The sequence below is a fragment of the Drosophila albomicans genome, chromosome 3 (genome assembly GCF_009650485.2).
Source record: "Drosophila albomicans strain 15112-1751.03 chromosome 3, ASM965048v2, whole genome shotgun sequence".
Lineage (NCBI taxonomy): Eukaryota > Metazoa > Arthropoda > Insecta > Diptera > Drosophilidae > Drosophila > Drosophila albomicans.
The window spans coordinates 53,280,113-53,296,152 of record NC_047629.2 but is presented as its reverse complement, the minus strand read 5'-3'; the positions used below and the strand labels follow the sequence as shown (position 1 = coordinate 53,296,152).

The window sequence follows — 16,040 nt, the reverse complement described above, 5'->3', positions numbered from 1 at the left end:
GGGCAACGCCGCTCATTATATAGTCAAAGACCATAATTATGTGTTGAAGTTTGTAGATGTTTTAAGTGAGTGAGAGCCAAAGCAACAGAATAACGATAATGGTTGCAAAAAAAATACAGAAAAAATACAGAAAAAATACAAAAAACAGGCAAATAAAGTTCCTTGTAAAGTCATTTAGGAACACTGGAGAACAGTTGAAACTCCTCAAGGAATCGTTTACTAATCGTTAGCTTCAATTGTTTGACAGCTCTTATCTCTCTTTAACAATCCATATTCTAATCATGAATTTTCTATTCTTTCTCATTGCAGCTTTTGAACCAAAGGATTTGAGGAAACCAACAACAACAACAAACAAAAAACATACAACAACTTTGGCAAAACACAAAATTACTTTTTTGGCCAAATGAAAATCAAAAATTGACACTCGAAAGTCAAAAGTCAAAAGCAAAATGCAAGCAATGCATTAAACGAAAGCAAAACTAATTATTAATGATAATTTTAATAACTTATAAAACACACACAAAAATAATGTTTAATTAATTTGTAAGCAACCAACAAACAAACAAACAAACGGAAGACAAAGATTTTTAAGCTTAAGGCCTAACAAAAAATAATTAAGTAATTTTATTCAAACTCATTTTCAAGAAACAAAAGCTGCAAACTATTTTTTATATATATTAAAATATTAACAACAAACAAAACAAACAAACAAATCAAATTAAAACGCAAAAACCAGAGTACAAAATTCATAAGCATCAATTTACAACAACAACAAATAATAATAATCGATAAATATCAAAACAAGCTAAATAATCAATACAAATATTATATATAAATATATAAACAAGTAAACAACGCATACAACAACAAATACAAATTTACAAATTACAAATTTACAAATTTTTCTAACAAGAAGTCGAAGTCTGAGACACAGCCACAGCACAACAACAAACAAAAAACATAAATAAAAAACAGCAAAAATATTAAATAATAAATTTAAAATATATAAAATTATTACATAGCTGCCGTTTACAAAAGAGCAAATAACAAAAAAAGCATCTTCAACCACGAATAAAGTACAAACAACAAATTTTGAATTTTCTAACTTACAAATTTTTAACAAGAAACAAAAAAAGAATTAAATCGTAGCACTTTTACAAATATTTAAACGAATATTAATGCTTAAGCAATACAAATTACAAATTACAAATTACAAATATATAAATACAATTTTATAAGTAAGAAGCACAAACGAAACCAGTGAGTTCAAAATATCAAATACAAATTTAAAAAAAGTTACAAACAATTAAAAATTCATAATCAAAAAACAAATCGAAGATAAACTACCTCAAGAGCAGTGAGCGAGTGTACAAAAAAAAAAGAAAAAGAAAAACAGTTAAAGAACTATACAAAGTTAAAGGAACCCCCTTCTCCTTAACTCCTCCCCCCTTTGAAGACTTCCCCTCTCCAACCCAAAAAGCGAGCAGCGCAGCAAGCCAAAGAGCTGCGCAGCCATGCAAGTGTTCGGACTTAAATGGCGTCTTCAATAATCGCACAGAGCAGCACCGGCGGTCCCGTCGATCCCACAGCAGCAGCAACCAGCAGCAGCAGCAGCAACCTGTTGCCAGCAATCTCAGCAACTGTTGCCTCCGCAGCTGCCGATCTGCATAATACGCATCTCAATCAGCTGAGCAGCTTGAGTCAACATTATACGACGCCGTATCATCATCATCATCCGCATCCACATCATCATCACCAACAGCACTACCAACAGCAGCAGCAGCAACATCTGCAACAGCAACAACAACACTATCAGCAAACTCCTTTGGCGGAGCAGCAGCAACAACATTGGGATTACTATGCACGCCAGCAACCAGCGGCAGCAACCACAACTAATGGCAATGCCAGCAACCATGTTGCAACTCCTTTGGGCAGCAGCAGCAGCAACACTGCAAATGGCAATGCGGCCAGCCTCAGCAATGGCCACAGTCATGCTCACAGCAACAGCCACAGCTTGGCTCACAGCCAACAACAACAACAACAACATGATGGACATGCCGTTGCTGCTGCCACCGCCGCCGCCACAGCAGCAGCAGCAGTAAGCACCAGCAACAGCAACAACAACACGAACAACACTAGCAACAACAACTCGAATCCAAACTCGAATTCGAATTCCAATTCCAACGGCAGCTACACGCGTCCCTGGGAAATGGAGTCCAAGGATCAGCAGCCACAAGCTGCACAGCAGCAACAACAACAACAGCAGCAACAACAGCAGCCGAAGAGCGGCTTCGAACCCTTCTCGAAGTTGCCCTCATTCCAGAGTCAATTCCACGGCTACAACGAGCAACTGTTGCCCGATGGCACACCGATGCCGTTGCCCACAGCAGCCGCTGCCCAAGCAGCAGCAGCCGCAGCAGCAGCCGCTGCACAAGCAGCCAACACAGGAGCAACATCGCTGCAAACGGTGGCCATGTCTCCAGCGAGCATCTCGGTGAGTTCGCCTGGAATGATGAGCGTGGGATCGCCGCTCACTCAACTTCCAGGGATGCAGACGAGCATCACGCCCCCCTCGGGCAGTTTCACGCCTTTGGGCGCGCCTCCGCCGCCGCCGAATGCGTTTCATCACATGCATTCGCATCATCGCGGAGCTGCAGCCGCTGGTTATCCTTTGATGCCGACTGCAGCAGCAGCCACAGCCGCATTCGGGGATCTTCAGTTGTATCAACCATTGACGCCAGGCTTTGCTCCGCTGGTGAAGAAGGAGACAACAGCTGGAGGGGATTACGATATGCTAACGGGCAGCATGCTGCTCAAGAAGGAGGACTTTGATCTCAGCAACAATGGCAACAATACGTTGCAACAGCAGCAGCAACAGCATCACCAGCAACAACACCACCAACAGCAGCAGCAACATTTGCAACAGCAACAGCTGCATCAGCAACATGGCCTCGGACTGGGCGTGGCTGTGGGCATGCATACGCCCAGTTCGTATGACGGCAACAACAGCAACAGCTTTCCGCATGCGGCCAGCAGCAGCGGCAGCCACACGCCGCACACAACACAACCGCACACGCCAACGCCGAGCACAACATCAACAACCACAGCGGCGGCAGCAACCACAACGCCCCTCAAGGTGGAGAAGTTGCTGCAGTCGCCCATTGCAAGGCTGGACGCCAGGAAAAAGGAACGACGGAAACAACGGCCGAATTCATTGGAATCGAGTGCTGAGAGCGAGGCCAGTGGCATGGATGTGGATCCCAGTGGCGGGAATCCGGGGCAAGTGGATGCCGTATCGAGTACGGCGAACTTTAAGAGTCCGTTGAGTGCTCTGGGCATGGGCGATAGCAACGATGCAACGAATGCGAATGGATGCGATAAGCAGGTAAGTTTTGCATTCAGCATTTGAATCGCTTGAATCAGCTGCAACGCTGCAAATAATAGGAACACCCGACCATAACCTACCCACAACAACAACACCTTGACTACCATGAACTATTATCCAATCACAATCACCAACACAATCACCAACACAATCACCAACACAATCACAACTCCAATCACAACACCAACACCAACTCCTTCTCTTCTGCTTGTTCCGCCTCTGTATTGCAGTCGAAGAAGAAGAGGAAACGCTGCGGCGAATGCGTCGGATGCCAACGCAAGGATAACTGCGGCGAATGCGCTCCATGCCGCAACGACAAGAGTCATCAGATCTGCAAGCAACGTCGCTGCGAGAAGCTCACCGAGAAGAAGGTAAGTCCACCACCAAACAAGTTGACAGCCATTCAAGCATACGAGTACTCTGCTGTTATGGTCAAGCCATTCAGCCAATCGAACAGTTGAACAGTTGAACAGTTGTGCAGCTTGTGCTTTTGGCCATTCAGCTTTTTATTTTTTTACTTTTTTTGCGAGGCAATTCCCAGGCTTTGAGACAGGCTTCTTCCGACCATATTTCCATTCATTCAACAAAAAGTTACTCAATGAAATCTGCTGCGTTGCGTCGCAGCAACGGCAACAGCAACAGCATAAACAACGGTGCTGCCGGCAATGCACAGTGGTGCAACATACAACATAAAGAGAAAAAGCCTAGTTTGAAGAAATATTGTATAATATAATGAGAGCAGGAAATAAATTACTATTTATGAAAATGTCAATCATAAAGCATAGTGTAACTAAAAAACAGATTAAAAGTGAAGAGAGTAACGTTACAATACTCTTTTGCCTTATAAAAATATAAACACATATAATATTCAAATGAAAATACGTCAAACAATAAAATTACGATTCATATTGTAATTGTAGCAACAATGTTACATACAGGAATCATTGGTTCTGAAAAGATTAGGAAATAAATGTCAGAAAAATGGTATTAATCATATTAAAAACAGAAAAGTCAAGCCAAAAAACATTAAATATTATTGCCAATTGTGACATAAACTTAAATGATTTTTATTTTCTTATAAAACCTTTGAATGAAAAAGAAATGTAGGAGTCTCCACTTAATATTTTATAAAAATGGAATATTAACAAATTTTATATATTTATTTAAAGTTCTGTAATAGACATAATATGTATCAGGTGGACCATTCAGTACACAAAAAAATAAGGTTATTTTAAAAAATAAGGGTATTTTTTTTGTAAGATCGAAAAAATCTTAAATCTAGAATAAAACATTATTGAATCAAGATTTTAATCTTAAAACAATAAGTTTTTCAAGTCAAAATTCACGTTTACCATAAAATTATTGATGTCAGATTTTTTAAACAACAAATCTTATTTCAAGAATGTTTTTTTAAAAACCAAAATATCTTAATTCGAGATTGGCAATCCACTTTCAATCCAGATTTTTTCCCTCTGTGTGTGTTCACAAAATTACCAAGTGATTTAGTATATATCAACTATTCAGTAAATTCCCGAAAATTTCCCAGCAAGTGACTTTATGTTACTTAAAAATTCATAATAGCGAACATGACTGTCAACGCTGTACAGTAATACATTAAATCAGATACAGCATTGATGTAGTTAAATGTATTTGTATGGACAAGTTTTGTTATATCATGAAATTCTGGCGAAATTAGCATTCACCTTAGTATGCATTGTGTTCAAAGGCAGCTGTGATTTTGGTATTGTTCGCTCACTTGCATCACGCTGTGCTGTAGAGTTTAGAGTTGTGCGCAGCTGTGTGAGGACACTGTGCCAGGGCCAATGCCAAAAGCAATGGCAATAGCCGGTGTAAACTGGTTTTCTCCGCTATTGTTGTTGTTGTGCACTGTTTTGCTGTTTGCTGTTCGCTTGTGTTTTTGCAGCTCGCGGCGGCCACGCACAAAAGTTCGCGCGGTCTTTCGCTCCAGCGGTCAGTCACTCAAGATTTATGTCAGCACAACAGATGTTTCGCAGTCCGGAGTCCGCAGTCAGTGCAAATTAATGCGCCCAGCCACACGCCCGCTCTCCTTTGCACGCTTGCTGTCCCGCTCTCTCTCTCAGTCTCGCTCCTTCGCTGTTTCGTTCGTTCTCTTTGTCCGGCTTGCAATTGCCTCTGCATTGGCCTCAGTTGCAGCCTGCGTTTAACTAGTAACCTACAAGCACTTCTCTCTATGTGTGTGTGTTTAAGTACTTGCGTATGTGCACTTGAGTGTGTGAGTGCATGTGTGTGTGCAGCATTCGCGTATCCTTAAACTCTGTGCTCTGTACTCGGTGCTCAGCTTCCCAGGCGACTGCAGATGAGTTGCGTTCATTTTCCCATTCAGTTTGCATTGCGTTTCGAAATCACTTAAGAGCCTAGCCGCAGGCAGCAAGCATATCCTTTGAGGAAATCAGGTTACACACTCACACACACTCACACATCTGCATCTCTGCATCTGCATGTCGCCCAAGTGGAGTCCATTTGTGTGTGGATCTCAAGTGGTTGTGGTTATATGATGATGAGCATGAGGATGTTGTTGATGATGATGTTGATGTCTTCATCCCAAGACAAGTTCATTGGCCGAGCTGAGTGCAGGACACAGTAGCGAAGGACTCGCTAAGAACCTGAAAAATTCTAATCTTAAACACACAATGTTGAACGAAATCAAATGTCACTATGTTTGTCTCGCTCTAGCACTTCTAACAATCGTATGTTGCGATCGCAAAGCCAAATTAAGGTCATGTCCACAAAAATGAAGCGCTTCCATTTGGACGCGTTTGCTGAGCTCTTTGCAAACAAGCAAGCAAGAATAACAGCAACAAGAACAACAACAACATCAGCAGCAATATGCCGTATGAAATAAAACAACAATAAAAACGATAATAACGAAAACGAGGCACAGCAACAGCAGCAGCAACAGCAACAAAAGAAAAGCAAACGTCGGTCGCAGTCGTTACCGCCGCCTGCAGGAGCAGATGTTCACAACTTACAAACACACGTATATACAGAGAGACAGACAGAAAGAGAGACAGCGAGACAGACATAAATAAATAAGCGACTGCGCAACGTTTTGTCTCGCTGCTGCGATCAACGCCAGCAGCAAACAGGAAACCGAAAACAGAAACGAAAACGAGCCTCGCCTCTGCGAGTGTGTGCGCGTGCAAACGAGAGTGAGAGCGAGATAGCGTGCTAGATAGTTAGGAGAGAGCAGACAGCGCGCGCGACTGCTCACACAATTAAGCAGGAGGTTGACAGCGCAGCGACGTCGACGTCGAACGTCACAAAAGGTTGTCAAACAAGAAAATGGCACGCAAAAGCGACGATCGACACGAAAGAAGAGAGCAGAGAGTGCGCTGTCCACTATCTCAGCTGCCGTCGCTGTTGCTGTCGCTGCTTTCAAACATAGATAAAGTTGTAAATTTTGCAGTCGCTGCGCCTTCAGTTGACATGTCAATACTCTACACACACACTCGCAAACTCTCTTCCTCTTCCTTACGCGCTTCCCATGCAATTGGCGCTTTATTTTATATCTTCCTCTGCTTCATCATCATCAACATCAGCAGCAGAATTATGATTATTATCATTAAAATATATTGTTCTCGTTGTTGTATCCCCGCTAACCATGTCCATGTCTTTCACACTGTGCTACACAAGTTTAATTATTTATTGGCACAATTAAGCTCAGATCACTCGATGCAAGTGCACTCGGTCAGTCGCCTGCTTTGCAACTGGTTCTATTTATAAAACATAATAAGCTGAAATATCTGGAACATTCTAGGAAGGGTCTTAATCTAAATATTTTCGAAAAATATAATATCCCATTATTAAATTTATTAAAAAGAGTAGACACACACACAATATCATTATTCGAGAGCTTGTAGATATTCTGAGTCTACAATTTTGTTTTTATGAAAAATTTTAATGACACAGGTTTCTTGATAAAAGAATTATATTCAATGCTAAAATTTTAATACGTATCATTCAAAGGAACTTCAATATTTTATATTTTTAACTATGTTAATAAAATTTTTTTGTCTACTCGTATATCCTCTAAAAAATTTCAAGAGTTCGATTTTAACGGATAAGAGAATATATCATAATTAAAAGATTATTATTATTTTAAATATTCTCTAAAGTGATATATTTTTTTTCGAAATTTTTAAAATATTCATATTTATCATACAATTTTTTAACAACTTGAAGAATAGGCAAGGAACAATGCAAAACTTACTGAGACTCAGTTTTGTTTATTGGTTTATTTTAAACAAGCCAAATTTAAGATTGTTGGATCTTGATTTAAGATTTTGCAATCTTGAATCAATTTTAAGATGTCACCATTCTTGAAACAAGATTATAATCTTGAATTTCAAGATTTCGCAATCTAGGTTTTTTATCGATTTTCTACCTTGATTTAAGAATAAACCTTCTTGGTTCAATTTTGACATACTATCAAAATTGATTCAAGGTTTCATTCTTGATCTAAGAAAGTTTTTTCTTTCTCTGTAGAAATTGTTGTTTCACAGTGTTAAGATCTATTATAAGATTGGGCAATCTAGATTTTTTTGTCGATTTTCGATCTTCATTTAAGAATAAACCTTCTTCGTTAAGTTTTGAAATCAAAATTGATTCAAGGTTTCATTGTTGATTTTAGTAAGTTTTTTCTTTCTCTGTACAAATTATTGTTTCACAGTGTTAAGATCTATTATACGAGTATGTTTCTTTCTCCTCCAACCAACAATAATAACAAAGCTTCTCCTCTTTATTTCTTTTTCTTTTTTGTCGCGGAAGTTCTCTTCGCTTGGACAATAATTTCGCCATATGTATTTTGACTGTGGCTGATCGATCGAGTGTTTCGATTCAGTTAGCTGGGTTTCTTGCCCCGAATTGTGAATCGAATGCGGATCAATGCACTTTTTGACTTATTTCTGTGGTATTTCTGCAGCACTCGAGTAATTTAATACGCGTCCAGTTTCGTTTTTTTTTCCTCTCTTATTTTATACTTTGTTCAGCTTAAGTTGAAGTTGAGTTTGAGTTTCAATTTCGTGTTGGTTTCATTTGAATTCGTTTCGGTTTACTTTTGGGCTCCTTTGGACAGCTGCCCAGCTGGTCACACTTCCAGGGCGAGCGCGTTTTTTATTCTTTTGCTTTGCACAAATCAGGCCGAAAAAATAAAAAATAAAATGCCTCGAGCACAAGTCATTAACTTGGCTATTTGAATTGCGAACGCGCCCTTCGCGTCCTTCGCCTGCTTGTCTAAGGACTTTTCGCTTCCTGTTCGGCCTTAAATATGCAGTTTTCTTCGGAATTTTCTCATTAAAAGCGTTTTCTTTTTCGTTTCGTTTTTTTTTCGTGTGTCTCATTCCTTTGCTCAAATAAGGCAAATCAACAACGACATCGTGAAGAGCAAATATTAAAAGGCGTCTGGTCTAAAGAAAGTGGCCAAAAGCGTCTGTCTTTCGGTCTTTCGGTCTTTCTGTCTGTCCGAGAACCTTTCGGGTCTTCGCTGGTTTGAGTGATTGACTTCATTTTTGTAGATGAGTGTATCTGTGGGTGGATGGATGGGTGTTTGGTTTTGTATTGTAATCGTCGAAAGCTTTGCTGTTTCCTTTTGCCGTCTTCTTTCAATTTCACTTTTGTGGCCGCAGGACTCCAGCAATGCGGCAACTTCATCAAACTAAATGCACTCACATAACGTAGAGAGTAACCCTAAGCAGTGAGTAGAACTTAAAGGTTTCACTTCATGCATACGAAATGCGGAAAGTACGAGTATCTTGCCTCACATGCAACAACAATGCCAATGCTTGCAACCGGAGAGCTGCGAGTGCATTGCTCCTACTTGAGCACACACACACACACAACGTTCGTGACATACTCCGAGCTTCGGCTTCGTCCTGGCATATATCCAGGATAACAGAGAAAAAGAGAGAGAGAGAGAGAGAGAGAGAGAGAGCGAAGGGTTGTGGCACTCACACACACTTGATACCTTGAGCAAATGTTGCCTGATGATGAGCTTCAACTTCATTATGTTGCATGCAATCTGATACGATGCCATGTCCGTGGTCTTGCTTCTCGTATCCAGTTGCAGCACCAGCAGCTCTCTTTCTGTCTCTCTCTTTGCCATCTCCCATCTCTCTCTCTTTCTAGCTAACAAGTTGAATTTTCTATTTGGCAGTTTTTTCAGTTTTCAGTTGAGCACAAAATTTCTGCAGCTATAATTGGCGCTTATGACCAGGTGCCTTGCGCCTTGCGTAGCCACAATCATTCAATTTGTAGCTAGACTACGCACAGCTGCACACAGATATACACATACACATATGCAACTGAGAGTTCATTGCACCAAACAAATGGAAAAGACAAAACTCTGACAGTCCAGTTGCAAGCAAGGCTCTTTGCTTTTTCCTTTGCCTTTGCCACAAATCCGATTGAAATTTTTGTTTTATTTCCTTTTTGCCTTTGCTCCAAATGCATATTCATCTGTCACACACACACACACTCGCACACACACACACAATTCGAGACAAACATCTGCATTTGTTTCTCTGGCTGCCTGCACATCTGCTCATATTGTTCCTTTTCATTTTTCCTGTTTTCTTTTCGCCTCCGACTGAGCCTCAGCCTGAGACTGAGCCTGAGTCGTTGTCTGTATCCTGCAACAGGATTTAAGCCCAAAATGTGCCACACACACACATGCACTCACTTTGATATTCACATTTTATGCACGCACTCATTTAAGTACTCGTAAATCTATCCACACATAAATACACAAAAATACCTATTTTGATAGACACAACTATTTTCTCTCTACCAACTGAGCTGTGCCCTGTGTGTGTGTATTGAGTGAGTGTGTGTGTGTTTGGGGAATGCAACTTTTAAGCGGCTTATGCAGAGCACATAATCCCAGTCTCTCTCTCGTTCACTTCCCTGCTTTAGTCCCCTCTTTACTCTCCACATAATTCCCCATTTTTATTCAAAAACTAAAACGCATATTTAAAATCATAAATTGCCATTTTTGGACTATTTTCATATCATTTTTTTTGTGGTTTACAATACCCTATCTCAAAAAGAAGTAGAGTATTTAAAAAAACTTGATAATTATAGATCATGTTTCTATATTTAAATACAAATTAAATTGAACGTCGAAATATGCTGGGATTCTATTTAACTTTTTAAATATTTTATAATATATACTTGAAAGTTTAAAAGAATTTCCAAATTTAAATAATGTTTTATATTTTTAAGGTTTTAAAGAATTTTCAAATTTCAAATATATAATATTTATTTAAGAACTTTAAAACAAATTCCCAAATTCAAAGCAGAAGATTTTGATATTCAATTTAAATGACTTTTCACTTCTTTGAGTTCAACTTCAAAAAGTAATTTTCTCTTAAATGAAAATGTCATCTAAAAAGTCACTTAGGGTATTTAAATAATGTTTTATATTTTTAAAGTTTTATAGAATTTTCAAATTTCAAATATAATATTTATTTAAGAACTTTTAAAACAAATTTCCAAATTAAAAGCGGCAGATTTTGATATTCAATTTAAATGACTTTTCACTTCTTTGAATTCAACTTCAAAATGTAATTGTCTTTTAAATAGAAATGTCATCCGAAAACTCACTTAGGGTATCTTGTAGTCACCCACTCCCTGCCCACATGCATTTTATTTATATTTTTGCCATTTTAATGGACTCAATGCAGCAGTTATCGCAAAATTGGGCTCAAAAATGTTTTGCCAATTAGAGTGTTTTATATTTGAATGCCCGAATGTGTAATATATAATAATATATGTATATATATGCGGTTGCAATTTATGAATTCTCAACTGACATTCGCTCATTCATTTGTATTTACAATTTACTTTGCATTTGTTTTAATTTAAATTCATTTCATTCTTTTCTTTCTATTTTATTTGCAGGAACCCAAAGCCAAACCCGTACGTATACACATCACATTTTTACATAAACACATATTTGTATTTACTTTTTTTTAATATAGTTTATGGCAATTTGTTTAACAAATTTTTGTTCTCACATAAGTTGCAATTCTTAGAAAAAGTAATAACTTAATTTGAGTCATCAAACAACTGTTTGGAGTTTGATATCTTATCGCATAGTTGTTGCTTCATTGGATTTATGAAATTATGAAGAGTCAACTCAACTGTTTCGATTCTATGTCGCTTAAGTTGACCTTGAAACAGTTGCGAATTTTGTCGCTGTCTGAAGTGAAGACCCTTTGGCTAGTTTATGCAAATAACAAAAGAAGAGTTGCTCTTCTCTTTTCTTCTTTTTTTTGTTGTCCATTGTTTTTTGAACAACTGTATCTATGTATCTTTTGAGTGTGTGTGTGGCAGTTTCTTGTTTCGCTCTCTTTTACCAGCAGATTTTTCATCTTTTTTTTGTATCTGGCGCATAAATTAAATAATAAAACCCATGTGTGCGAGTGTGAGTGCAATTCTATGCTTCGTTGTTGTGTGTTGTCTGTGCAATTGAATGCTTTTGAATTGTTGCATGAAAATGATTTGCTGCTGTTCGCCGCGACGGCTGCTTAACGTGGATGATGCTGCTCGTTGATGGGTTGCTGCTTCGGTTGCTTCGGTTGCTGTTGTTGCTGGTGGTTGTTGTTGATGACAATCATTCATTCCGCTAGTCGAAACTATATACACACACACACACACACACTGTCGGGTACATAAATCTACGCTGATTATAATGCGTTGTTAAATTTTAATAAATAAATTTTCACATCCTTGTTAAGCTTGGCACATTCAATGCGACAGACGACGAGACAAACAAACAAATGTGAATTGTGTTTTATATAAAACGTTGCATGTAAAAACTCTGCATTGATTAAAAGTCTAAAATGCAGCGCGAAATGTAAATGAATGTTACATAATTACACGACGAAAGCGTCGCACTACGCGTATACTTAATATGCAAGGCTAAAGCACAGTTATCAAAAGACGCCACGAGTGCGTGGCCTTGCCAAGTAGTTAAAGGACAAAACTACCGCATTGTCACACACACACAAACACACAGACGCACACTAACGAGCTGAAAATGCGACAGTGCATTTTCCAGTTGCCGTGGAAAAAACATTCAAGTAAGAAAGCTAAGATTGTGTGCTCGACTTTGAAATACCCGCTATCCAGCTTTAATGAAAGCAAAACGGAGTGGTATTTATTTGAAAATATACCAAATTAATATACCACAAACATACTAAAAATATACCAATGAATTTATTTGGTATATTTATATAGTTCTGCATTCAAAATATATCATAGTATATACCATCTTAGTATACCAAAAAATACTTAAAATATACCAAAGCCTATATTTGGCATATTGATATAGTTCTGCATTCAAAATATATCATAGTATATACCAACTTAGTATACTGCAGAAATACCAAAAATATACCGACGGCTACATTTGGTATATGTACAGAACTACATTCAAAATATATCATAGTTTATACCAAATTAATGTACCACAAAAATACCAAAATGTACCAAAGCTTATATTTGGTTTATTGATATGGAACTACATTCAAAATATATTATAGTATATACCATATTAGTATACCACAAAAATACTTAAAATATACCAACTGCTACATTTGGTATATTAATGCAGAACTACATTCAAAATATATCATAGTATATACCAAATGAATGTACCACAAAATTACTAAAATATACTATATACTACATTCAAAATATATTATAATATATACCATATTAGTATACCGCAAAAATACTAAAAATATACCAATGCCTATAATTTGGTATGTACCATAAATATATGCCATATTCTAAATTAATATACCAGAAAAATACTGAAAATATACCGAATTCTATATCATCTCAGCTGTTGACGCTGATCAAGAATACAAATACTTTGAAAGGTCTGAGACGCCTCCTTCTGCCTATAATACCCTTCTACCTAATGAGTAGCGGGTATAAAAAAAAGTAGCGAAGGCGAAACTTGCAGTGCAAATGATTTTCGCGTTTGCTCATTTTAATGAGACAAACTGCGAAGAAAGCTAAAAAGATACCGAAATTAGAGAGGGGAGAAATGTGACGTTAATGATGGACAGGCGAAGCGAATGAAAGAGATAGAAAGATAAAAAGAGGGAAAAGGAAGAGCGGCAAATGAGGTTAACAAGCAGCAGCTGGCAGTAAATAGATATGCAATTAAGCATTCTTGTTATTGTTTATTAATAAACAACAACAAAGCTAAATAAAAAGCCAAAAAAAAAAACGCAAGACTTTGCCCGCTAATTGCCACAGCAACAGCGATAGAGACAGCAATAGAGGGCGAGAGTGAGAGAGAGCGAAGAAGCAGCGAAAATGCTTTTCATGCGTTGCATTTCAAGGATACAGGATACACACACACACACTTGCACACTCATACTTACATGTATTAGCACATTTAACCCTTTTTTATGTTGCTCTGCATTTCTATTTTTGAAGTGCATTTCGCCCTTTTTTTCACTGCCCGTTGGCTCAATTTAAATACCAACGATGCATGGCCAAAACTGCGAAGGGCAAACAGGGAAAATACCCTGTTGACAAATACTGCAAAGAGTTGTTACAATTTGCATAGAGTGAGCTCAAATTTTCAGTGCAAGGTTTATTGACTTCTCGCTCGATTCTTTTAATTAAAATGTTCAAATTACTCAATGAACAAATTTCCACGAATTTCAATTTCTGCGAACTTTTCAGCAAATAATATTTTGTGTTTAATCTGCTCATGCAAGCTTAACATAAATAATTAAAAACTTAATTCAGTGCAATTAAAATCTTCAGACAATTGGTAGTGGAATATTTTTTGTTACAAATTAAGCAAAGATTGTACGAGTTACTATAGAAATTAAAGTTAGGCATGCAAAGTCTATTTGAAAGGAAATGTAAACACAATTTAGAATATTTAATGAACAATACCTAAAAATAAAATCTCTAAATGATTTTCAACATTCAATTAGAGCAAACTTTTAAAATCAGAATTACATAAGGAGTTTTATAAATGAGTTATTATATTACATTATTGAGAACTCCCATTTTGTTTTATAAGGAGCTTTGCAAATTTCATCATTTCTACATAGATATTTTTCAAAAAATTAGCAAAACATTTTATTTATGATTTACAATATTACTGCATTTGTTATCAAAATTAAAGGGCTGTGCGAAATTCTCAAACTTCTTAATATATGTATAAAGAATTTATTATCTTACATTTTAATAACATATTGAACGTTTTCCATATTGGTTAAGAATTTCGAAAATGATTTTCAATTATTTATTTATTTATTAAAGGCATAGACTATAAATTAATTTGTAAGCTACCGTAAATTTACAAGCGCTGGCTGCTTGGCCTTTGGCTAGGAACAAGTATAACTAAAATTATTGATATTATTTTCAATATTTCATTGCATTAGACAGTTTTATACTACATACGAGTAGTTGTAAAGAATTCATCAGAAGGTGGACAATAATAACTTAAAGGAAGTTGTGCATAAGTTATTGCTGATTGAAACTAAAAATCTTTGATTGCAAAGAAGAAGAAGAAGAATAGAAGTTATAGTTATAGTTATCAATAGAAGTTGATAACAAAACTGACATTGAGTAGCACATTTTACCTTAGCTTAGAGTACAATGCTGAGCACTTCATAGTCGATCAGAACCCCATTAAATAATTTGTACTTGTTGTCCATTTATGTAGCTGTGTGAGTGTTATGTGTGTGTATGTTGTGTGTGTGTGTGTGTAAGGTGCAATTGCAGCGCATTTTTCAGCTTGACCGATTCGTTGAGAGTGCAAGCGAACCCTTTAGTTCAGTTAGCTTCTCCTCGGTCATGTTCTCGTTCTCTTTCTCCTTTTCCGTCTCGTTCTCGTTTCTCGAGCAATGCGACACAAACTGGCAACACTCGCCAACCCATCCACAAAAAGTGAAGAATGTAAGCGAGGCGTTTGTCAGTTCCGAGTCAGAGTTTGAGTTAGAGTTTTGTTGCAGTTTACCACGGCATATTAAAAGGGGTTGTCCATAGGTAAATACGTGCACTCTCATACATTCATGCATAAATGATGACGATGACGTTGATGGGGTTCTCTCCGTTCTGTGTTAGTTTAGAGGGTCAGCAGGTTACAGGTTACGGGCTTAGAGTTTACCACACATTTTACACACATTGCACTCGCCTCTAATTGTGCAACCCAAAAAAAAAAAAAAAACAAACTACGAAAAAACAATTTTCAATTCATGTTGCAAATCCGTTTAAGCCAACTCACCCATATCATCAAAAATTGAACGAGAGATGAGAGAGCAAAGCATCAACAGAAAACAACTTACAATTTCAATTTGAAAAAAGAAAAAGGAAAAACTCGGAAAACGAAGTAAAAGTTTGCTCAAAAAGTGCCTATCAAGCAAAAGCAACAACAACTTGGCATATCTTTTGATTGCATTTTGACAACAACAACTGGAATAACAGCAACAATTTTGCTGTTTGGAAGGGAGACTTTGCTGGCATATTGTTAGCAAAAACAAAGCCGCACTTTCAAATCGATTTTTGATTATTTTGTGTTATCATTGCCGTTCGCTACGTTGTTATGTTGTTACCCACATACCCTGTACTGATTGTA

General features: G+C 37.4%; 1 protein-coding gene across 4 annotated transcripts in view; it reads left to right on the top strand.

Moving 5' to 3' along the window:
- Positions 1–1,240: 1,240 nt before the first annotated feature.
- The window catches only part of LOC117570891 (methylcytosine dioxygenase TET), a 128,605-nt gene continuing 113,805 nt past the window's right edge, over positions 1,241–16,040 (top strand). Inside the window, exons 1-3 of one of the 4 annotated variants that reach the window (XM_034252791.2) lie at positions 1,241–3,385; positions 3,616–3,756; positions 11,324–11,341. In XM_034252791.2, the coding sequence (XP_034108682.2) occupies positions 1,535–3,385; positions 3,616–3,756; positions 11,324–11,341 (2,010 nt within the window). In that variant the 5' untranslated portion in view covers positions 1,241–1,534. Of the gene's footprint in view, positions 3,386–3,444; positions 3,757–11,323; positions 11,342–16,040 lie in introns of all 4 variants that reach the window. The other 3 variants (XM_052005742.1, XM_052005744.1, XM_052005743.1) reach the window with 3 other exon arrangements.